At 42.2% G+C, this 25,355-nt stretch overlaps 1 protein-coding gene across 1 annotated transcript in view; it reads left to right on the top strand.

Annotated features, from left to right (window-relative positions):
• The window catches only part of LOC147904138 (AAA-type ATPase family protein), a 38,031-nt gene extending 16,165 nt beyond the window's left edge, over window positions 1-21,866 (top strand). Inside the window, exons 7-13 of the mRNA XM_087372707.1 lie at window positions 2,496-2,576; window positions 2,701-2,824; window positions 3,238-3,287; window positions 10,203-10,293; window positions 21,062-21,097; window positions 21,202-21,299; window positions 21,477-21,866. Of these exons, the coding sequence (XP_087228833.1) occupies window positions 2,496-2,576; window positions 2,701-2,824; window positions 3,238-3,287; window positions 10,203-10,293; window positions 21,062-21,097; window positions 21,202-21,299; window positions 21,477-21,593 (597 nt within the window). The 3' untranslated portion in view covers window positions 21,594-21,866. The remainder of the gene's footprint in view (window positions 1-2,495; window positions 2,577-2,700; window positions 2,825-3,237; window positions 3,288-10,202; window positions 10,294-21,061; window positions 21,098-21,201; window positions 21,300-21,476) is intronic.
• Window positions 21,867-25,355: the final 3,489 nt, after the last annotated feature.

Consider the following 25,355-nt stretch of genomic DNA (forward strand, 5'->3'; position numbering starts at 1 on the left):
AAGCTGAGAATGCAAATGGATTGTACTTGCAAATGGATGATGAAAAAGTACAATAGTGGCCAATATATGGCCCAACCAAGGATGCGTCAATTTTACGAGCAAAAACCTATGAGCAGGTTTATCCGAGCGTGTTTTTCAAGAGATTTTTAAAAATGTTTTTCTTTAGGAAACATGGTTTTTACACTTTTATTTTCACTAGAACTAGATCCCTTTATCATAAAAATATATAGACTAGTCACTCATTCATTTTTACACAACATTATTTTCTTATTTAGAGACATCCCTTTGTACCCCTGTTATTACCTTAAAAAAGTGTTGATTCCTTTAAGAAACATTCCTCATAATCACTCTCAATGTAATAATACTATGCATATATACTTACTTATTAACACATTTATATCATATGGCAATATCTTTTTAGTGTTTTTATAGCATATTTATGGACATGTTTCTAAAGAAGTTTAAATTACTATAAATAAGTATTAACTTGGGCTTATATATCACTCTCATAAAATACATGTAATATTTAATACTATATATGAAAGATTTTCCAAAATATAACTCCATAGATGTGCTCAAATGGGGTGTTCCGATCAATTTGAGTGGTTAAATGACTATATTTGGACATTGGATATGAAAGTTATGTCACTTTTAAAAGTGCTGTCCAAGGTAGTTTCGCTAGCGAAACTACCTTGGAAGACTTGCTTCAAAGGGTTTCGCTGGCGAAACTACCTAGATGGCTTGCTTCAATGAGTTTTCTTTGAAGAAACTCTTTCATGAAGATAGGTTGAGAGAGGGTTTTCAATGTCACCCCCTATTAAGTAAAAGTTGTAAGAAGGATCATAAGGGAATTTTCATAGAGAAGTCTACTCTACATGTGGGTTTCTTCAAAAGCCATCCCATTATGCTCTCACCATTCCTACAGATTCACCTAAAGATTTTTGTATAAAATAGGCATTGCTATAATACTTTCATATTTCTAAGTGAAACTATGTTTTCTTCTGATCGATTTTTGCCATATTTATGCATAGTTGGAAGCTTTTTTTTTCCGTCGCTCGGACGCTCGGAAGATTTCGCTTAGAAAATGCTCGTCCCCGCCCAACCAACTTAGGATTTAGTGTCCTAAGTGAACTAACTAGGAGTAATTTGTAGGTGTCCCAAATAGACCAAGTGTCCTAACAAGCCTACAATGCCATACCGAGGCTAAAGCCAGGAGTCAGGATTGTGCTAGGATGTGATGGATGCAATGGATCTTAATTTGGGGCACAGAAGCGTGGCTGATAGAGGGGCGGCACACTTTTCCCGTTGTGATTGTTTCTATGGCCTATAGGATAGATGGACTTACTGCTACCTGACAGAGGACAATTGAGTGTCACCCGTTGGGACATTCACAGGACATGCTCTGCCCTCTCAGTAGACTTGAGCCCCTTGCCTTGGAGATAGTTACTAGAATCACTACCTGGAATATTTGTATAGTTTAGTGATGGGGGGCAACAGGTAGTCATGTAGCCAACCTTGTGAATATCTAGCATGATTTCGATACTCATCTACACCTTGCAAGCCATGTGAGAGCAAGGTACAAAGGGGGCCGAAAGGCGGGAGAGTTTTGCAAGGCCTAGCCTATAGGTACTATCTGCATTTTCACAAATTACGTAATCCGTTGGTTATATAGCCATCCACCATGGCTAGTGGTGTTCGTTTTCCTAGACACCCTTGAGATGGGATGTTAAGAAGTATACTGCATAGTAGCCATGATTTTCTCTTGGTCAAGGCCTCATGGATTGCTGATCTATAGTGGTTGTTTTCCCAAAGTTTTCTAATAGATGGTTCTTTTCTCTGGCAAGAAGACTACTACGTGGGTAATGGTTACATGTATTTGTAGGGTAAGCTTTTTTACCACTCCTTTGTCCTTGGTCTGTGGGGGTCAACGCCCAAGGGTGCCCTTAGTTTGACCTTGAGCACGAGCCTGTAATAGCATTAGGTAAGAAGCCATGTAGACTTACAGTGAGGGCCCCTTACCATGTGCTTGACGTCTTGTGTCTTGCTAGAACCTTCATTGCCTCCCTGATATGCTTCGTTTTTGGTCCCGCATCCCTATGATCTCATTTTTTATCGCGCCTGGCTCTTTGTCTAAAGGTTACTTAGTGCTCTCTATGTGCATCTACCCCATGCAGATGGAGTTTTTGGGGCCTTTTCTTGCCACAAGGTCCATTCTGTGCTGAAAAGCTGCATGATATTTTCAATGTTTAGTAGCAAACATGTTCATCCAATACCATCATGTTATTTCTTATGTTTTCCTTTTTTTTGGGGGGGTTCTAAACTAGCTTATACACCATGTTTACTTGCCATCCTTTGGAATAGAAATTACTTTTGTATAGTGTTAGCAGTCATTGAAGCTATGTACATCACTTGAAATGTGATGATAAGCTTATACTTCATATGGATACAATGCATGACTAAGATAAAGGTGTGTTCACCTCATGTTTACTTTTCAGGTTGGCGAGGGAGAAAAATTGATGAGAACATTGTTTGGTGTTGCCAAGACCAGACAACCTTCAGTAATTTTCATCGATGAGGTTGGGCTTAGCTATCACAACATTTAAGTTGCTTGTCAAATTATTAAAATTGTTTGTTTGAATACTTGTGATTTTCTCTATTTTGTTTGTTTTAACTTTTTGACCTGCATTGTGACATGTGTAGATAGATAGTATCATGTCCACCAGAAGTTCAAGTGAGCATGAAGCAAGTCGCCGTTTGAAGTCAGAATTTCTTGTGCAATTTGATGGTGCCATGTCAAACGACAACGATCATGTTGTTGTCATGGGTAAGGGTCTGTGCTTGATCGATTGTGGGGATTGATAGATTTCAAATTGTTTTGTTAGCATACAGCTTCACATTTTTAGTAGACTTTGTCTTGTGAGTTGAGCTGCATGCATTTGAATGATGCGTTGAATAGATTTATGCTAAGGATGGATGTTTTATTTTTTGGGCAATGTAGTTAGAAGATCTTAATATGGATTCCACACAACTGTAATGTTGCTTCAAGCATTTTTCTTAGTTTGTTTACCCATATTTTTATAGTGAGCCTAATTGGCATACTAGTTCATCTCTAGTTTCACGAAAAAAGGCTTGTTATTCTTGTTAAGCCGCTTGAGAGAGCCTGTCATGCATTTTTATGTTCAGTAAATGATTTCTTGCAATTAACATGTGCAATTGCAATTTCATTGAACGCTTCAGGAGCAACAAATAGGCCCCAAGAACTCGATGATGCGGTTCGACGCCGTTTGGTACTTTTCTTATCATGATCTGTTTTGCTGTTAAAATACATTATGGATTCCTATAAATGGTACTCTTAGAGGCTATCCATTTGATGCATACTAAGCCAATTCTAAAGTAAAGGGTCATTGTTGGAAAGTGTATTGAGTTTACTATAGCTAGGATCATAGTCATGAGGCCACTTGTAATCTAGTGGGAAATTGAGACACAAAAGTAAGGTTTCTAATTAGGTGTTCCCTCTTTGCTTACAGCAATGATATTTTGTAGGGTACATATGTCAACACGCCAGAGGAGGATCAATACTTATATATCATCATCATTTTGGAAGGGTTGTTGTCACCACTAGATGCATGTTAGATGCTTACAACAAGCGGACACTACACGACAGTGAAAGTGACTGGAGGAGAGTCCAGGTTGCCTCGGCAGTCCACCATATAGACCCTATTCACCAAAATCCTTTGTGTGCTCCATCTACCACCCATTACCAGAATTCTCTGGGTCTTAGAGGACTCATGTACTGCCAAATAAACTTTCTCACCTTCTTCAAATTCAATTTTTCGTCTGTGGATTCAGATAACTTTAATTTTTATCTTGAGCCTTTTAATACTATCCTAGGCATGCTTCAACTTTTGATGCATGTCCTGGAGAAAGTCTTTGGCCACGTGCACCCTTTCCTTTTCATGTCCTACAGATTGCGGAGCTTTAGGCTGAGACCCATACATGAACTGAATGGACCCTAGCCTGTTGCTAAATGCTTTGAAATATTATAGGCAAACTGAACTCTTCCCAATCGGTCTTCCTTTTACTTATATAAGCACAGAAACATATATTTCAAAGTTTGATTGGCAGACAAAATTAGTTTGCATTTGGCTGCTGAAGGTTGATAGATTACCTACAGTCTGTATGTAAGGCACCTATGGACTTGAGCAGTAGCAACTTGAAGTTAGTCTTAGTCTGTTTCGGCTTCAAATCAATGGGTCACGCATGAATAGTTAATTGAGTGGGCCGTTCAGTCCAAGATCGCTTCATCATGTGATGCTAGGGTTTCTAAGTAGGAAAGTATCTTTATGGACTTTACTGTTGATTACATAGCCTATCGTAAGGGAAAGGCATACGCATGTTTAATTTATTCAGCATACACCTCGGAAGGACATGCATGCAAGGATGATCTGAATTTTTCTTGCATATTGAAAGAGTGGAGTGAGGATAGTGGACACAAGGATTATTATTTACGTGATGGATATCTTTATAGTCAGAACCGTATTTGTGTTACAAGGAAGTTGAGGCAGAAGGTGATTGAGAAATGGCATAACCCACCTTTTGTTGGTCATAGAGGACATAGTTACAAGGAAACGTAGCAAACGAAAAACATTTGTCTCAAAAAAGCTTTGTATCAGGAGTGGTGCTGAAACAAATGCATGCCAAAAACACCCCCGCTCTCAGATTTTATGACTTCAGGACTCTACTTTCATAAACATAAATCAGAAATCACAATTCCAGGCATGAAAATTCACAGCAATCATTAAACCATGGCCTGTCGATAATATCATGATACAACAAGAATGCAGTCAGTATCCTACGATCTATCAACTTTCAGCTTTCAACCTTTAACAATTTGTAAATGTGAAACCAGGATTCAAAGTTTAAAGTGGTGAAACTTATGTAATACGAACTTTCAAGCTTTGAAATGAAAATTCAAGCTTTAAATGATAGAAGGCACTAATCTCTCATCAGTCTGGACCATGAAAGTTGACCATTGAAATTTGACATCAGCTAAGTTTTACAAGAAATGTGAATATGAATCATAGACAGGCTGCACTTTGCATGAGTTATGTGTAGGCTGTATGATTGCAGTGGAACGAAAATATAGAATTTACATCGTACATGCTGTCATCTGAACAATGAAGCTGAAAACAGAAATGCCATGCTTAGCTGATCTAAGAAGCTAACTTCTAAGTAGCGGTGTGTGAGGAGTCAGGACATAGCCTTTTTGGTGTAAGGATGAAGCTTCAAGCCTCCTCTTCACATGAGTCATCATCATCATCTTCAATGGGCTGCTCCTTCTCTGCATCCAAATCAGTATCAGATTTTGAGTCACTCTCTTCTTGATGCTTAGGCAAGCTTGCCATTGGCAGATCTCCTTGAGTGGCATGAGTGGCTGTAGCAGCATTCAAACTCTCTTCCAAGTTCCCTCTTAACTGCTCCATTGCAAAGAGGTGGTCCTGATCCTTGTCTTTTTCCAAATCTCCATTGTTGCCTCCAATTTCTCAAACCCTTTCATTTGTTCTTAATAGAAGTTATAGGTTTGTATGAAGGAATATCAACTTTTCTGTATTTGCTGGCGTCCATCTATTTAGCTTTTTCATGTGGATCAAAGAAAATGTTCTCCAGTCCCTCTGACATGAAGAGGATGTACTACCTTTTGATAACACACGAATAGCTAGAGATTGAAGATAGAAGTACTTGATCCAAAATTCTCCCAGCACTTGACTCCCAAATTCATTTTGCTCTTCACCTTTGCAACTGGTCGAGCAAACATCCATGCTCATTGTGGTACATATCCAATTGATCTATCAAAGTCCCCTACAAAGTCAAATTATTTATTGAGCATTTTCACAATGGTGGTCATTCAACCCTCCTGCAATTCTTTATCCTTCTCTTGCCCCATGTTGGAGGTAGAGGGTCAGTGCCCCACCTGTGAGCCCTCAAATGAGGAGGGCTCAGGGGGTGGACACTACATAGGTATGTGGGTAGGGGGAAGGGGTGGGGCTGCCATGTGGGCAGCATCATGGCTGCCACATGTGCATCAGATCATAGTTCTTCTGTGTCATTTTAGGGCGCTGACTGTCTGCCCACAATTAGAGCAGAATGTGGGGCTGGAACAGACCCAGCCATGTGGCCATCCAGAAGGCCTTGGGGCTGGTGCAGGACCAGTAGAACAGGAGCATCTAATGGGGGGGCTGGGGCTATTTATAGGCCTGCCCCAGTCGGCAGAACAGCAAACAGGTCGGGGCAGCCGAGGTTGCACACGGCGTGCTCAGTTAGTACTATAGTTGTGAAGGCTGCTTTGTACTCAGGCTCACAAGAAGGGGTGGTCATAGAGAGGTGTTTCTTGCTCAACGTAGATATGCATGAGCTGCAACAATTTCCATTGGTGGACTGTCTACCCATGCCAGTCTGAATCCCTGAATGCACAGAACTGAGAGTCACCCCACGTCCCCTTGGGGCGTGAGAGTTGTTAGGTTTTAAAATAGGTAAGGTTTGGTGTAAATGAGTGATGGGGTTTCGATACGAGTGATTTGGGGATGTAGTCACGGGAGGAGCGGATGGTGATATGGACAGACTGTTATTTTCTTGTTTTTTTTGGTTGTATAAAGAAATTTGTTTTCATTGAGCTTGATCGCCTCTCCCTCCTTCACCAATGCTTCCCATGGACGAGGTTCTTTAAATTTTCAATCAGAGTGAGGATTGTAGAGATTCTAGAGTCTTTCAAAACCTAGATGGCAGCTTATGCTTGGGTACTGATGAGAACATAAGTGTAGCTTTGCTTACTACGTTATCTTTTTCTCGTTTTCAAAGACTTATAATTTTGTATAAAGGCACTTACAAACTCCCTTCTTTCCTTTGTTCTTTAAAAAGCTTTAATTTCTAAGATTGGATATATTCTCCATCTTATGAAGGTATTAATGTATATAAAAACAAAAATGCACTTCACTACCTTATCATCCAGTTTGCCTCTCATCTGCTGAGGCATATGTGCATATGCTATGCAGCCAACACCCTAAGGTAATCAACCTGGGGTTTCTTGTCATGCCAAGCCTCAAAAGGTGTTATGGTTTTCAAGGCTTTGGTGGCACACATAATGGATTCCATCCAAAATTTATGTGGCAGAGTTTTACACTTGATGATACATCTGGCCATCTCCATCAGAGATCTGTTTTTCCTTCTCATTAACACCATTTGGCTAAGGTGTATATGTCATTTTAGGGTGGTCCTTGATGCCTTTTTCCTGCAAATATGCCTTAAAAGCATTTGGTAAGTCCCTCCCTCCTCTGTCTGATCTCAAAGTGTGCATTTTGCTCCCTATTTTGATTTCAGTCAATGCTGACACCACATAAATACATCGTATTTTTCCTTCAAAAGATAGAACCATGTAAATCATCAATAAAGATCAGAAGATTCTTTCCCAAGGATGGTGTCCTTATGGGACCAATCAATATGTATGAGCTACAATTTTCTGTCAGTTTTAAGTGATCCATACCTTCGAAAGGCATTCCTGTGCATCTTTTTCAAAATGCACCCTTCACAAATATGTTTTGGAGGGGTCTCCATTGTAGGCATATTCGATATCCTATTATGGTCTGCACCTACTGCTGGGCACTGATGACGTTCAGTGGGGATGTCATAGTAGATAGTCCCTGCTATGCGTGATGGAGTGTTTTCAACCTTATGAATGACTATCGTGAGATACTATGTGTTGTGTTTTAAGAGGATGAGTTTGGTCATGTTCCTGGATTCATCTAGATATATTCAACACCATGTTATGCCTGTGTTTCACATGCCAAATTCGGTTTGCCACAATTTTGCATCTTTCATTGCAGAAGGTACTATTGCCACACAAGCATTATGCATGCTGCTGTCATGTGTATCTAACTGATATAAACCATGATGTAAGCATGTAGTGCCTATTTGATAGTCTTTTCTCTAATTCTTACAATGTACTGATCATCCTCAAATGTGACAGTATACCCTCTTTTACCAAAAGAGGAAACAGAAATTGAATTGTTCTCTATTTCATGGCATCTAGAAGACACAAATTAGTTCCATCTACTGATGGCAAAATAATCTTCCCAACTCCCTTGAGAGGATATGAAGAGTCGTTGGCACAGGATACTATTTTACCCTTTGGAGCAGGCTGCAACTAACAAATCAATGTTTCATGAAATAATGTGCCTAGGTGCACCAATGTTTCATGAAGGAATTTCATGGTTGTCATGCTCCTGGTTCTGTAGCTGGATGGCCACGTATGTGAACCGGTTGGCATAATGGTTGACCGATGCTAGGGGCCCCTGGAAAAGCTCGAAGATCTGTGGCTCCAATTGTGTCTTGTTGTCCTTCAGGAATATCATCCACGGGTAATGGGCTAACCTACCACTGAATATTTGTCCACAGCCCATTAAGGAATTTCATGGTTTTGTCCTGCTTCTTGTTATGTAGCTAGATGGCCATGCATGTGAACTGGTTGGCACAGTGGTTGACCAATTCTAGGGGCCCCTGGGAAGGCTTGAAGACCTGTGGCTCCAAGCAATCCAGGTGGTAAGGAATTGTGTCTTGCTGTCTTGAGGAATCCTGTCGACATGTAATGCTGTATCTCCACCAAAGCATCATAATGATCCACCCACCACTTGTGCGACCATGTGACGGCTTCACTTGATAGATGTATGGAAGCCAAAATACACTTTCTCATTGTCCTTTGTGGGGACCGCTGAGAAGCGTCTTTCGAATGGATTGAGCCACGAAACACCCATGGGCCAGTATTATTATCATACCTCTAGAATTCTGTTTCCTTGAAAAGTTCAACTTGGTAGCTTTATAACCAGTGCCCGATTGTGTGCTTCCTTTTCTTCTTGCACTACTTGAAGGCGCTCTTCCTTGTCTTCTTGCGTTACTCTTTTGCTTCTTGGGCCTCTTGGGCAGCTACTCTTGCTTCCTAAGTTGCCCGCTCCCGATCATCCCTCAGCTCCTGGCATTGGAACATCTAGGCAAAAAGGTTTTCTGACTGCTGAACCTGTGGCTGAAGGAGATACCTGTGTCTCCATTGACAGAGGTGTTGCTGTTGGAGGTGTTGTGGGTGGGGCTGCCTCCTGTGTTGAAGCCACCTCTTCCTCCATGTCTCATTGGGAATGTGCTGCTGCGTTCATGGTGGATCTGTTGGAGCATGTCTGTAGAAACTGGACGTCCTTTCTTGATCTGAGCCTCAGACTCTTAGGAGAAAATGCTGAAGCTCTGATATCAATATAATAGGTGAGATGACTACCTTGCTCTCTCTCTAGCTTCTTATCTTTTATTAGCAGAATGCATGAATTGTAAAGAGAAAAACACACAAGAACTTATGTGCTATGCTGTGAGTGGGTGTGAGAATGAAGTGGGATTGAGTTGCAATAGGCCCCCCTCCGAAGAGAATATCTACTGTATTATTGAGCCAAAAGGCTGATTACACCTGTGGCCTGTGGGCATGAATACAATATGAAGGTTACCCTTCCTGTGGAGAGGGAGACGGAGTGCTCTTCTACTCCTCTGTTGCACTGGTTGAGGATATAGGCTGCTGGGAGGCTGGAGCTCATGCAAGGAGCTGATCCTCGAATGAGGAGGAGAGGAGCCCTTTGTATAGGAATGGACCCCCTGCTGACAACTAATTGGATGAGCTGGCCGACTCCTCCTGGTGGACCCTGACTCGGCTGCTGCTCTCAGCTCCCCCGACCTGCTACATGGCAGTTGGGTGTTGGCTGTGCCTGGTAAAGCCTACACAGAATACCTCATCAAATGGAAAGGTTTAACGGAAGATGAGAATTCTTGGCAACCTGAGAGCATTGCGCAGGACTACCCCTATCTCCTACAGAGCTGACCAGCCAAGGTATGCTGCAATCCTTTCGTTAATTTGCTTTCCTAGGCTTAAAACTTGCAAAGATTTTCACCGAAGCATGCTTTGTAGTTTGGCAGGATATTCTAATGAATACGTTCTGCTTTCTAAAATTCTTGTAGAGGTATACATGTTCTCTTCTTCTGTGTTATAATTTTTTAATGCAACAGTGTACACGCAGTTTTAGTACTTTAGAAGCTTTTTGTAGAACTTACTCTGTGTGCTCTCTATTTGTATGGAAACACCAACTGTCATGGGACATGCTAATTTTGTTTACATGAAACAGGTAAAGAGATTATATGTGCCTTTGCCAGATATAAATACGCGAAGAGATCTTCTCAACAAGCTTCTAAAGGGGAAAGCCTACTCTTTGCCTGGTAATTTGTGGGAGCGTTTGTTTCCTAGATGTACATGTTGCCAAGCTAAATTCTCCTCAAAAGAAATAGGCAATCGATTCTCGTGTCCCTGATTGATGAATGGAAATTTTAAAAGTCTATGCTGCTCATTAGATTTGCTCTGTTAGCATGCAATGAGAATATTATACAAAAACGGACAGTAGAGTGTCTAGCCCTAGTTGATAAAGAGACCCTGATGCCTTGCCCGCCTTTATACAATCCAATACACCAATGCATTTCCCTCAAAACTGAGTATTGCAAGTCTGGATAGACTGATGCAGCCTCAAAATTTCCAGCACCTCTTTGACATGTTGTAAGTGCTTCTGTTCCCGCACCGTTGAATTTATCCAACATGTCATCAATCTTGGGGATTGGAAACACGTTTTTAATAGTGGCCTCGTTGAGATCTTTGTAATCAATGCACATGCTGTACGACCCATCTTTCTTTTTCACTAGAAGTATAGGAGAGGCAAAAGGAGAAGTATTGTGAGAAATGAAGTTCTTCTCCAACCTTTACCTGCTCTTCTACTTGCTCCCCTTCCACCTTAGAGAGACGATGTGGAGCCTTATCGATGGGCTTGCTGCCAGGATCTAAGCTATAGCATGGTTAACATTGCTCTTCGGAGGTAAAAGTATCAGCAAATTCTGAAAGTCTTTGCTGGATATCAACATCTCCCACCCAAGGGGTACTCCCTATTTGAGGTTCAGTCATGACACGACCCCAACACTCCTGAAACCTTTGACCTACAAGCAAACACTAGAACACACGAAACATGAGGAATCTGAGCAGACTGCTCACCACCCAACCATGACATGTACGAGATAAGATCCCGAATCGTGAGATGTCCCCTCCGACTGAGCTACTGGCACGAACTCCCAACCAGATCTTGACCAGCCTGGTGTCCCATACCACCAGGCGGCGCCTAGAGGCCTTGGATCTGCTACTGGGTCTTGGGCTACTTTGAGTTCTAGGCGCGCGTTTGCGATTCGATCTAGGATCAGAGGTAGCACTAGGGAACTAGACTTGTTCCCCTCGGCTCCCTGAAGACTGAACCTCTTATAGACTTGGGCCCAATGCGGCAAAAATAGCGGAGACCCTATCTGGTTCGTACCCTTGCCACTCAACCCAAGAATCAAGCTTGCCTAGCCCTAAGTCTCCCTAGGCTACCTGAGCTAGTCTTGTGTACCTCAGTACACATCAGATACCAATCCTTGAACTCACTCCTGAGTTCGTAAGAAAACAGAGGAATGTCCTCTGGAGGTTAGGTAATGTCTCCCATGTTGTGTCCTCCTCAACACGATCCTTCCACTTGATCTTGTATTCCGTGATAGTTCTATTTCTGATCTGTCTTTCACGAAATTCAAGAATACTCTTAGGTTCGTGTGGAATAAAAGTCAAATCAGTAACTTTGATTATTTCTTGAGGAGAAACAAGCTGATCATCCGCACCCAGTAACTCTTTCAGTCGACTGACATGAAAAATTGGATGTACTTTAACATCAAGAGGCAATTCTAGTTTATATGCAACTGGTCCAATTCTTTTAATAATCTTGAATGGACCACAGTATCTGGGGGATAATTTTGGAACCAAACCAGTACTTAGGCTCTTGGATTCCTTGGGAATACGTAAATATACCATTGTTCCGTCAGAATACTCTCTGGGTGAACAATGTCTATTAGCATAAAATCTATCCCAATCCTGGGCACTTCTAATAGACTCCTTGGCAAATTGCAACATTTCTTGCATTTCTTGCAAGAATGTCCTTGCAGCATCATTGTTTATTCCCTTGAACCCAACCATAACTTGTGACTTAGGTTGAAACCCGTACAAAAGGACTATCACGTAAAAATAAGCCCATATTTGGCAATATGAAAAATTTAGGGTGAAACTGGAAGTGTACTTGCCACTTGTGTAACCAAGTGTCGACCACTTTCTAAGTCCCGGATTTTTGATCTCTGGGATAGGGATCTGGTGTAATATTCGGACCCAACACTGAAGCTAAAGCGTCAACATGTGTAAGCGCTTGGACAGTGACAGTGCTGGTCAAGAGCATGATAGAAGTCTGAATTTCTCGGAGTTGCTGTGTCAACCCCGTATTATTCGAATTAACCAGTTCAAACTTTGCGTCAAGAGCGGAGGTGAATTCATTGAAGGCCGTCTTTGTAATCAGATTGTCATAACGACCCTGGTCGTCCCCTCCTTGAAAATCCATGTCATGATCTCCCTCGAAAAGCCGGGGTTCAATCGAATCAGCCATGAGTAGATCGTGGCAGAGCCATGAGTAGATCGTGGCAGAGGAAGAGAGCGTTGAAACTGAATTCGGAGGAGAGAGCAGTCTAGGAAAGAGGAAGCAACAGTTGGGTTCAAGATTTGAAGTGAGCAGCGAATTAGGAACTGCCAGGGAAGTATCTAATATGTTGATGGTGGGAGCACAGCAACAAGAGAATGCCCAGAGCAGAGAGAAGATAGAAAAGTTGTAGAGTTTGTTGATTGCAAAAACTAGTATGGTTGAGGATATACAGAAGTGGCTAGTAGAGGTCAAAAGTATTCTAACTGAACAATAAATATCTTGATGGAGGGACATTCAAAAGTGTCCATTGAGAATGCAATTTTACAAGCAAGGGTGGATGCACTAACAGAGGTGGAGGCTCAGATCAAGGTCATGAATGATGAGGATACACTTGAGGTAGAGGGCGGAAACAAGGGAAGAAAGAAAACGGCAAGGCCCGATGGAGGAATGAGGGCGACTGATCTGAACTATGGAAAGCAGCAATTTGACCCTGATTGACGAGGATCGATAGAGGAGACGGATGAGGAGAGTATTGGCGCACAATTCTTCGGGTCTAGGGGCTGGTGGAGGGAAGGAATCCAGAATGTTTATAGGCTAGGTGAACCCTAGCTTTTAGAAAGCCAAGCTTTCTAGAAAAGCCATCCGCCTAACTTGAAAGGCTTTCCGCTTGTTTTAAGTTTCCAAGCATCGAACCATTCTCGGCCCAATCCCGATCTGATCAGCTCCCATTGTGCACCTCCTCTTGCCCTCTTCTCTCAACGCCAACCCTACTACTCTCAGCCAGACATTCCAGTGTAGTCCCCCCATTTCCGCCATAGCTTGACGCTCCAGATTGGCAGCCCTACTCAAGCTAATACTCCCGCCATGAGATCATTCCAACTCCGAATCCCTAGCTTCGAATCTATCTCTCCATGATCCTTCCGCGAATCTTCCTAACTCACCCTGCTTCACAGCGAATCCGCCTGGGCTATCTTCACGAATCCCTTCTATCCCAATCTAGACAAGCTATAACCCTAACTGACGAATCCACAAGCCCTTTCAGGATATCCCAAGCAATTTCGAATTTGAATCTTACCTGGAGGAAATCACGTCCACTCTTTCTTGCAACACAGATTCATACCTCAGGAGTTGGCTCTGATACCAATTGACACGACCCGAGCACTATTGAAACCTTTGACATGCAAGCAAGCACAAGAACACACGAAACATGAGGAATCTGAGCAGGCTGCTCACCACCCACGAGATAAGATCCCGAATCGTGAGATGTCCCCTCCAAGCCACTAGTTGAGCTACTGGCATGAACTCCCAACCAGATCCTGACCAACCTGGTGTCCCGACTCCCATACCACTAGGTGGCGCCTAAAGGCCTTGGATCTGCTGCTGGGCCTTGGGCTACGCTAAGCTGCAAGTGCGTGTCTGCGACTCGAGACCTAGCACTAGGGAACTAGACTTGCTGCCCTCAGCTTCCTAAAGACTGAACTTCTGGGCCCCTTTTATAGACTCGGGCCCAATGCGCCAAAAATAGCGGAGACCCCTATTTGGTTCATACCCTTGCCACTCAACCCGAGAATCAAGCTTGCCTAGCCCTAAGCCTCCCCAGGCTACCTGAGCTAGTCTTCTGTATCCTAGTACACATTAGACACCAATCTGTGCGCATGACAGGTTACATACAATGCAGATATGCCAAACTCTTTCTTGAGTTCCCTGGCCACTTGTGCTGAAATCAGCTGTAATTTTTGGGATCATCACACCGTGCAACACCACTGTGTTGCCTCTGTGTGCCAAATGGAGAGTCATGGCATTCAGATTAACATAAACTCCCCAAGAGATTTCATCCAATCACATCCCAAAAGTGGGATCCATGTCCAAGGTACTGCAAAAGCATAATCCTGTGAGACTTAGACCTATCCATCTTGGCGACATAGCTGCTAATCATGTGCTGTCCATCGGTAACCTCAACTCTCCATGGTCAATTTATGTGTGGCTACGAGCTTAACTTTTTGGAAGGTCTTAATCAACGTTGGTAAGACTACGGGTACTCCCATTGTCCACTAAGATATAGTCCTTCCATCAATAATCACCTCTCAACCTTGAGTGTTTGGGTCGACACACATTTGGACATAAGTGGCTAGTGTTACCGACGCTTGAGGTTAGGTTAAAGCCATGTAACCTAACCCTAGGACAATTGGGACATGGCACCCCTTGGTATAGTTAGGATAGTCTTAGGGTGAGAAAACCAGGACACCCTATGCCTATACAAGTGTGAGCCTTAGCTCATTCATCTATTCTTGGGAGTGAGGCTTCCTTAGAATACCCAGCTAGCTCCCTAATAACATCCATGCACAAATGGGGCTGCATGGTATGGGATGTCTAGTCTTGTTGGAAGTACAAGATCAATGCCCCACTTGGGATTTGCGAAATGAGGAGAGCAAAGGGGCTTGGCACCTACACGTTACTGGGTGTAGACTGTCAGGTAGAGGGAGTGAAGACGAGTCACACGTGGGGAGCCCTCTAGGAGCTGGTGCAAAGATGCAGCCACATGGGCTGCTGTGCAGGTCCGCATAGGCTCTAGTACATGCCCGCACACATGCCCGCACAGTGGGCAGCCTGTGATAGGCAAGAGGAATTGAACATCATGTTGACAAAATTGGATGCTTTCAATGCGTACCGTTTGATGTTAGTGCGGTACTAAACGAACTAAAAAATCTTGAGCATGCATCCATTCGATACACAAAAGAAAGACATTGATTTTAGAGTTTTAGAGTAGGTACTTGTACATGCTTTTAAAATTTGTTGAAACACAAACATGTTACATAGGTGCTTAATGGAGAGGAAGAGAGATGGAGATGCTTGGTGAGATGTGGAAGGGGAGGTAGCTTCACTCTTGAGCCTTGCCACTTGATAGCGATGGAGAGGGGAGACTCAAGAGTCAAGAGGTAGATGCTTAGGGTGAGGTCACACAGTGAGGAGAGAGGGGGTTTATATGGAACTTTTCCATTTGGGAGGCCCAAAATCAGTTTGGCACCACCACCACCACCAACAACAAAACAAAACCACAAAAATGTGCCCCCCCCTCCGCCCCCACACCCCCACCCCTTCCCGTTCCTTCTTCTTTTTTGTTGTTGTAAGGGACTGATCCGGATACCAATGGCAATAAAGGCCATTAAGAAAACAAAACATGTAAGTTGGAGAGAGCAAGGACAATTGAGAAGTTGAGCTTTACAGAAAATTCAGAAGCTGCAAGGCGAGGACACGGTCACTAATGTGTGGCAGCCCACAATGCCATTTCAACAAAGCAAGAGTGCATCCGACAAGGAAGCTCTGCCAGTGTCGGAAGAACTATTTGGTGAAATCCGAGAAAGACAATTTGAGGAGACAATCTGATGAAATCTGAGGAGATCCTGAAGCTAATGTGAGTGTGTGTGTGAGAGAGAGAGAGGCACACAAAAGTGAGCTCCATCACCTTCATGCTGGAAAGTTCACCTCCCCATCTGTAAGCCCCCAAATGAGGAGAGCATGGGGGAGGGAGACCTAGGGCAACATGTGCCCAGAAAAGAGACACATGGGCAGGATAATGACTGCCATGTGGACGTGGATCAGATTCGGGACAGAAGGTGCCATTGTACACCCTGTACAGAAAGAGACACGTCTATGATGGAGCTTGGACATGGCCAGGAAGGTGGCAGACAGGAGGCGACACTTGCAGATTCAAAGGGTAATGGCTGGAGGTAAGGTTTGCACCTGGTTTAGGGGCTGGAAGAGCCCTTAACAGAGGCAGGACCAGCAGCAGTGGAAGGCCCATAGGTGCAGCAGGAGGCGGGGCAAGGCAACAGCCTGGAAGGGCAAGTGAAAACCCTTATATAGGGCCCTGGTAGGGGAAGACAACCAGGTCGGCTCTGGTCGGCCAGCAGTAGGGCCTAGTCAGCCCACATTCCAAGGGGCTTGGATCTCCTATGAAAGGGCCCCCTTTGGGGCTCATAGATCATCACTTGTAGCAGCAGTTTTGGAGCAGACAGGAGCAGCAGGAAGCCCTCCTTTGAACCTACACATAGGAGGAGAAGGAGGCTGACAGGGCTGCCAGACCTGGACCGCAAGGTGGAAAGGATCTGGATGAAGAGTCTACATACGTTCGAGGTGGAGCATGCGGGCTCAGTGCTCTAGAGATATCTGGCAGATAGCAGAAGTACCTTGTGGTAAGATCAAAGGACCACGCTCTGGTGGGACTTTGGATATGTATGTGTCCATAGCTTTGGACGGAAATATATATTCTTTTGGTAGCTTCATATCTGACTGGATCATTGTCTATTGTTGAGTTTGCACATCTATTTGAAGCACATAAGTTCAAGTTTGTGATTCCACTCCCCAGACACACTGTGTGAGCTCCTGGGCTATTCTATCAGTCTTTCGCTGTGCGTACCCTCTGTTGGTCGATTTCTAACACTTCAATCCATCTTCTTCTTCTTCATTGCTTCTCCTTCATAAAATTCTCTCTTGGCCATTCTCTTTCTCACAACAATATAGACCTTAGCTTATGGTCTTAAGGGTCAGTTAACACCACACACACACACCCATCATACAATATGTACAATAGGGGTTCTCAACACTCCCCCTCAAGCTTAGAATGAGCTTGCACATGATATACTCCCCATGCTCCTGAGAAGTACTCGAACTCCTCTTTTCCAACAGCCTTCGTGAAGATGTCAACCACTTGATCATCTGTCTGCACATAGAATGAAGTATTTGCATATGTAATCACAAAACCAAGGCTCGCAAGATACCTGGTGACCCTCTCACGCCATGCTCTTGGTGCTTGCTTCAAACCATATAGAGCCTTTTCAGCCTGCATACAGATTTGGGATATCTAGGATGCACATAACCCTTAGGTGTACATATGGTTCATCCTTCAACTTACCATTCAAGAATGCAATTTTCACATCCATCTGCAATAACTTCCAATCTTTACTTGCAGCTAACGCAGTCACGGTCCTCACTGTTGTCATCTTGGCTGCAAGGCTGAATGTTTACTCATAATTCAACCCATGTATCTGAGCAGAATGCAATTTTCACATCCATCTGCCATAACTTCCAATCTTTACTTGCAGCTAACGCGGTCACGGTTCTCATTGTTGTCATCTTGGCTACCAAGCTGAATGTTTCCTCATAATCCAACCCATATATCTGGGCATATCCTTTGGCTACAAGTGTTTCCTTGTATCTTTCCATTGAACCATTTGCATTGCACTTCACTTTGTATACCCATTTACATCCGATTGCACTCTTTCCAACTGGCAATCTCACTAAATCCCATGTCTCAGAGCATCCATCTCTGCATCCATGGCTTCTTGGGACTCTTTCTCGCCCATGGCTTCCTGAAAGCTACTTGGTTCCACAGGCTGAACTCTAGATGTCATGTATGCATTTGCATACGCATATATCCATTGTATGTCAACCTCTCCACTAGGTGCTTCACCCTTGATGATCTTCTCAATTGCATCTCACCACTTTTCACATTCTCCTCTCTTGCATGTGGAGGCACATACTTTTGCACATTCTTTACCCCCGTGTCCTTACAATAGGAATTCCTAATCCATGCTTTCTTCACCTGAACCCTCTCCAACTAGCTTCTTCCCTTGCTTTATTTCAGCCAGCTTTTGGGTTTCGCGCAACCTTCCACTCCATGGATTTACACTCTCTGTACTCTTTGAAAGCTCATGTGGTCCTGTAACATCCTCAACATGCTATCTATCATCATGTGCATGCTCTCTATGTCTATCCATATGCATGTGGGGCTGATTTCCTTCATATGCATCTTCAATTTTCACATGTTGTGGTCGGTACCATGACTCTAATTCACTGAATTTGACATCTCTATTGACATAGACCCTCTTATTCACCGGGTCATAGCATTTATAGCCCTTTCCAATGGGTATCCTAGGAAGATGCACTTAACAGCTTTTGACTCTATTTTTCTTCTCACCTCATCAGGCACATGCACATGATAGATGCATCCAAACACCTGCATATATGTCACCGTTGGCTTGCTGCCATAAATCCTCTCATTCGATGAGATGTCATGTATGATTGCAGTGGGTGTCTTGTTGATAATGTGTACTATCGTGTGTACTGCTTCTGCCCAAAAATGCAGTGGCATGTTCATTTGGTTCTTAAGAGCCCTAGCAACCTTAACAATCACTCTATTCTTCCTCTTAGCAACCGGATTTTGCTGACGTGTATGCCATTCTCCCTCAAGTAATCATCAAACTCCCTGAACAAGTATTCCCCACCATTATTTGACCTTAAGCATTTTACATATGCACCAAACTCTTTCTCAGCTATGCTTCTAAACTCAAATGAATTTCTCCAATGCTTCACCTTTATGCTTCATAAAATAAACCCATGTCATGCGAGTATGATAATCATAAAACTGGTATAAAATCTAGCTCCATCAAGTAACATGTTTTGGCATGGATCCCGTATATCCGTGTCCACAATTTTCAAAGAATGACTACTCACTTTCCCCATCTTTGGAAATAGGAGACGGCTTTGCTTGCCAAAATGACATGCTTTGCAAACATGTTCACAATTTATGTGACCAAATCGACAATCTGTAGCAATCGTTGGTTCCCACTAACCCATCACTGTGAGGATCTGGTTCAAGGGGGGACGAGCATTTTTTGAGCGAAATGTTCCAATCGTCTAAGCGAAGGAAAAAAAAAGCTTCCAACTATGTAAAAATATGGCAAAAATAGAGTAACATAATGGGATGGCTTTTGAAGAAATCCACATGTAAAGTAGACTTCTTTATGAAAATTCCCTTATGATCCTTCTTACAACTTTTACTTAATAGGGGTGATATTGGAAACCCTCTCTCAACCTAACTTCATGAAAGGGTTTTTCCAAAGATACCTCATTGAAGCAAGCTATCAAGGTAGTTTTGCTAGCGGAAACCCTTTGAAGTAATACTTCCAAGGTAGTTTCGCTGGTGAAACTACCATGGACAATACTTTTAAAAGTGGCATAACTTTCACATCCAATGTCCAAATATACTCATTCAACCACTGAAATTGATTGAAAAATCCCATTTGAGCAACCTCATCTAAACTTCCAAAGAGACCCTCTCCATGGGAGTAATTTTGGAGTACAAGTATTCGAGCCGCATTGTTGGTCTCTCACTGATCTTTCAGTATCTTCTAGCCTAACAAGCTATCTTCGCGGAACGTCATGCAACCGTGGCTGGTTCAGCTCAAACACCAATGTGGTTGAGAACCCATTCTTTGACTTGCGTTGGACTTGCTTGCTCGATGCATCCATTCGATCCAAGGCTTGGTCTCCACACCATCAGTAATTTCGCACAATCGTATCTTCTAGATAGGATAGTTAATCCCATCCAGCTTCCTCTTCTCACCAAGCTAGGGATAGGCATATGAGATACCGTGGATGTCCCTGTAAATTGCGTCAACCAGAAAGCTTTTGCACTCACTAGAAACCTCAATTGATTACATGACTGAACTGAAGTCACCCTCCTCTCTCAAACTGATTGGGGAGACAGTGGGTTCTTGAGGAGACACTTAGTTGCACTTCACCTTGAAGCCTTGGAACTCAATAGTGGTGGAACTCTATTAATACATGCAAGTTGTCAGGGCTTCAAATTTTAAAGCACCAAAAGCCATGTTGCTGCACCAAAGGCATGCCAAGTGTCAGAGGGTTCTACCGTCCCACGAAGCTTGCCACTTCCAAGTGACAAGGCGGCCAGTTTAAGGATCGATATAGGTAAACAGAAATGTATGATGTCAGGTCTGACTGAGCCTAGTATACACATAGAATGAAATGGAACAGATGTTTCTGCACAGTCCTTTTGCTGCTTGTGCAGACTTTCTGCAAAAGCATTGGTTAAAAGCACATTGATCTTTGTTTATTGGTTTTCAATGACTTAGTCACAAATGCTGTGATGTTTTTTTCTCAATCTTAGTGTATCACAAATCTAAAGAAAGCTCTAAATATTCTATGTTAGAAGAAAAATGCAAAGAGTTAAAGTTCATACCTGTATGGAGTCTCTCACTTTCCTCTGAGTGCACCCCTTTTGTACAAGCCAACGCGTCTGCTGACTTTTGGTGTGGCCTTGCTATGAAACTGTAATGGTAGTGAAATGATGTCTTTTCAACCAAGGCATTCATTAAGCATATATGTGAGGTTTGCAGTGGAAATTCTACATAAACTTTCCTTTGTTCACCTGTCCTCTGAGTGTGCCCCTTTTGTACAAGCCAACATGTCTGCACAGTTTTGGTGTGGCCTTGGTATGAAACTGCAATGGTAGTGCAATGATGCTTTTTCAACCAAGGCATTCATTAAGCATATTTGTGAGGTTTGCAGTGGAAAGTCTACGTAAACTTGTCTCTTTCAAGTATCACTTTAGGATACTTCTAACTTCTACAGATTTGTGTGGCTTGCATGGTTTCTAGGTTCAGATATAGAACGCATTGCTCGGGATACTGATGGTAAGTTGATTTTTGTGACATTTGTTTCCTGCACATCTTAAAATGCTTGGCACAATGCTTTTTCATTACCAAAGGAAACTAGTTTATGCAACCCCTTTTGGCAGGCTACTCAGGCAGTGACCTTCGTGCACTATGCCAAGAGGCAGCTATGATCCCAATTCGTGAATTAGGCACACGAGTGTCGACAGTGCAGGCACATCAGGTAGGCCAGCTGATTTTTCCTGGCTTGGAAGCAATTGATCTGATACCGAATTGCACCATTGGGTTCTATATATACATACCTTGCATGGTGAATTATCCTTGCTATTATATGTAGGTTGGTTACTTGCTTGTGTCAATAAAAGCAATTGTGAATTGTGTTTTGCTTGGTTGTGAACAGGTTCGCTCTCTCAGATACACTGACTTCCAATCAGCCATGAGAGTTATAAGGCCAAGCGTGTCAAGGGATCAGCTACAACAGTTCGAGCTTTGGAATGAAGAGTTTGGGTCTAACTAGTTGTAAAGTGTCCCCTTTCATCTATGTAATTGAAAAATGCGTCTCCGTTAGTATTTATTGATTCGAGGTCAATTAATAGAATCTGGACGTCTAAGCAGCATTCGGGCTTAATGTATATCGTGCATTGATCCAACAATCAATTGCAAATGGGCCCTCTTCACCATGTTGAAGTTTGAAAGGAATGTTGGGGTGTTACTTGGAAACTCCTTATATTCTATACCATAGCAAGTGTTTGGAATTTGTTTACGTTTCCTGTCATTCCTTTCAAATGAATACTGCTTGCATTTCATGGTATTCTCATTGATGTTATAATTTTCAGTAATTTCAATGCAAATGCACACATGATAGTTCACTTCACCTAAAAATGTAAAGCAGGATTTCATAACCCCATCTATTTGGAGACATGAAGTGAAAATGTGGTATTGATGTTGAAAAGACCATCCATTGTGTAATCATTCAAAATTTTGTTGTGAAGCGATGACCATAGCAAAACATAGTTAGGCACCATACACATTGGAAACTGCAATAGAACATCCAAAAAAAAACCCTCTGTGTTAGCTAACTGCTTATAAGGTCTGTAAATGGCGGGACCCTATACATCCTCCCTTGCAATTGGCCTTGTAGAAGACTTTTAACTTAGGGGAGAGACCATTCGGATATCCATTAGTGGTGCGCGATCATCTTTTTGGACATACCTACAAGATCTTAGCTAAGATCTTAAATTTGTGGTTGTACGCACCCCTCACTAACATTAGTTATGATATATAGAGAGGTTTTGACTATAGGGGTTCTTCTCATACACTACCCTCATTGTTCATTGTTTATGGCTAGATGTGGCTGCCTACATTGGGTTCTGGTCCCACTTGTGGACTAGCCTCTGTTTGTAAAAGGTTATGTATTAAAATTTATCTAGATGGTGGTGGCCCATGGGGGTGCACCTATCGCCTTGTGATTGAGTAGATGGGAGGTGCCACCACTGTGTAGTTAGGGACCTCAAGACAACTTTGCACTACCTATGTACTATGTAGCATAGAAGCCCTCTGGATCATGGCTTCGATGTTGAGGATGCAGTGGGGCTTTACTGCATCTTGGTTCAAAGGGAGGTCATGCCCTTTTGATAGAGTGGGTTTCACCAGCCTACAGGAGAGTTGGATAGAGAGGCTTTCGAATCAAGGTGCAAGATATGATTCCTTCTTATTACAAATGGCTTGTACCCTCACTCAAGGATAGTGTTTGGGAGATGGCATCAGAGATTACTACTTCGAACATTTGGGTAGTCTGGTGATGAGAGGTGAGCAAGTACATCCAGTAGCCAACTCATTGCCATTTGGTAGGATATTATCTATATGTTGCATGCCATATTGGAGTGAGGGATGGTGAATTCTTGAATGACCATAAAAAAGCATGCACTCTTTTGCAAGGCTTGGCTTGCAAGTGTTTTCTACATTCATGGAGCGAGGCATCTGTTGTTGTATAGTCTCCCACCTTGGTTGTTGGCCCGGCCTACAAGTGTTTTCTACATTCATGGAGCAAGGCGTCCATTGGTTGGATAGTCCCCCACCTTTGTTCTTGGCCCTATTTTTGAGATCCTCTAGGCAGGGAGTTGGGTTCTCTAGAAACATGCATATGATACCTTTCTTCCATGATCAATGGTAGCTGATGCGTATGGTTGGTTTTCTTTTAATCATTAATAAGGGTTCTTTTCTTTGGGTGAAAAAAATTTCACGATTTTAGGTATAGGTTAAGCATCAGTTTGAACATCTTTGCAATTGGAGAGGAAGATTTATTCCTAGCACTATCAAGCTCAAAGACATTGTTAAGATAATCATCATAGAAAATAAAGGGACGTGTTCCTCACATGCCTATTTGACTAAATACTTTAAAGAAGCTTGAGGAACCAATTATAGATATTTAGCACCTTGGATAGAAGAGACGGAGTACTCATACAAATTGTTGATTAAAAAGAAAGTTGTCATTTTCAAGCATGCATGCCCATTCTTTCCAAGGAAGGTATCATCAAATTGCGTTTTCGAATCTATTGATTTCATGCATAATATAAGAGTAGCCATCTTTTACTAGTGGATAACAAACAAACCCAAGTTCCTCATTTTCAACAATTTCTTAGATTTCCTTAGTTTATACTAAGAGAGTGCTTTTTGGATTCATCCTTTCCATTTGATGATTGGAGTGGATTGCCCTTTGAAATCAAAACTAGAATTAATTGCTCTTTTGGCAGTTCAAGTGTGCTAATTAAACAAGATGAATTTCATTCATGTGGCTTGCCCTAGATGGTGAGCGGAACAGGGGGTGAATTACAAGCTGTGAGAGAGAGAGAGAAGGAGAAGAAGAAAGAGAGACAGGAAAAGGGGGAGAGAAAAAACAAGAGGATTTGAAGGGATGAAGAGGAGAGAGAAGAAAAGGTGGAGAATTTCATGGGATACTCACATGCTCCTCCAATCAATACATGCCAAAAAAAAGTGAACATAAATTAACTAAATAGTTGATTTTTCTCTTTGAAGGCCAAACAATTACTAAGGCCTACCCATTGGGGGTAGGCCTTGAATTTCTTTGGGACGTGGAGGAATGTTGGAAATATGCTTTTTAGGGATGCAATATTTCTTGACTTTGAACATAAGGGACTATCCATGTGTGTGAAATGCAAGTGGTCACAAAATATTAAGTTACTTCTTACCCCATGACAACTCTTTATTTCAGACATGGGCAGGTTCCAAGAAATTACATTTAAAAATTACTTCTTGTGGAAAATCTACAAATGAATAGTTTTAGTTAATTTTTGGAGGGGTTTTCTTCAGACTCAAGTGGTCTCATAAAAATGCTCATTTTGGGAACCTTGGATGTTGATTATTACAGATGCGAGTGGTCCCCAAAAAAGAAGCCCAAAAAGCATCATTGTTTTGCAAAATGGTTATTACTTATTTCAGATGTTAGCAATCCCTAAATGAACTTTTTGAAAATATTCATTCTTAGGCTTGACACTTGCTACTTTATTTCAGACACGAGTACTACTTTACAAAACCTCCAAGAAATTTCACAATTTCTATCTTACATTTAGCTAATGTTATTGACCCTCAAAGGAGAAGATTTAGTAAATTTTCAAGTTAGTATTTTAAAGCCGTGAGTGTTGTGGAAAACACTCCAAGCATTTTATCAAATTCCAGCACAAAGCTCTCATTTCTTACTATTCCATTGCAAAGATGCTAGCTACGCAAAATCACAAAGGTGAGAATGCTTGGTGGTTTGATTGAGGTGTAAGCAACCACATGACTCTAGGAAAGGATTGGGTTTTAGAACTACATCGAAACAAAAGTACCAAAGAGAATACTATAATGGGTGATGATACACCTCATAAAATTAAAGGAATTGGAAACATAACGTTGCATAATGATGTAGATATTACATAAAGTATTGGATTTTCCAACAACTATGGCACAAAATCTTCTTTGTATGATAGAGAGTGATATGGAGAACTTAGGAACAAACCTGATGTTTAGATCCATCAAATTTATCTTCACAAGAAATTCAAAAGAATCCTCAACATAGAGAAGGTTGGTCATCTCTAGTGATATTGTTATTCATGAAACTTCATCAAATTTCTGATGAAATTACAATAGTCTCTTTACCTACTCAGTCATCAACTCTATTGATTCAAAGATTTACCTTGCGAGCACCTTCAGACAATCCTCAATCGATAGTGTTGATTCAGAACAAAGGGCAAGTAGGAAATGCGAGAATTTAGTGGCA

The sequence above is a fragment of the Dipteris shenzhenensis genome, chromosome 3 (genome assembly GCF_047967505.1).
Source record: "Dipteris shenzhenensis isolate YYH24624 ecotype China chromosome 3, Dip_SZ_1.0, whole genome shotgun sequence".
NCBI classification, from domain to species: Eukaryota; Viridiplantae; Streptophyta; class Polypodiopsida; order Gleicheniales; family Dipteridaceae; genus Dipteris; species Dipteris shenzhenensis.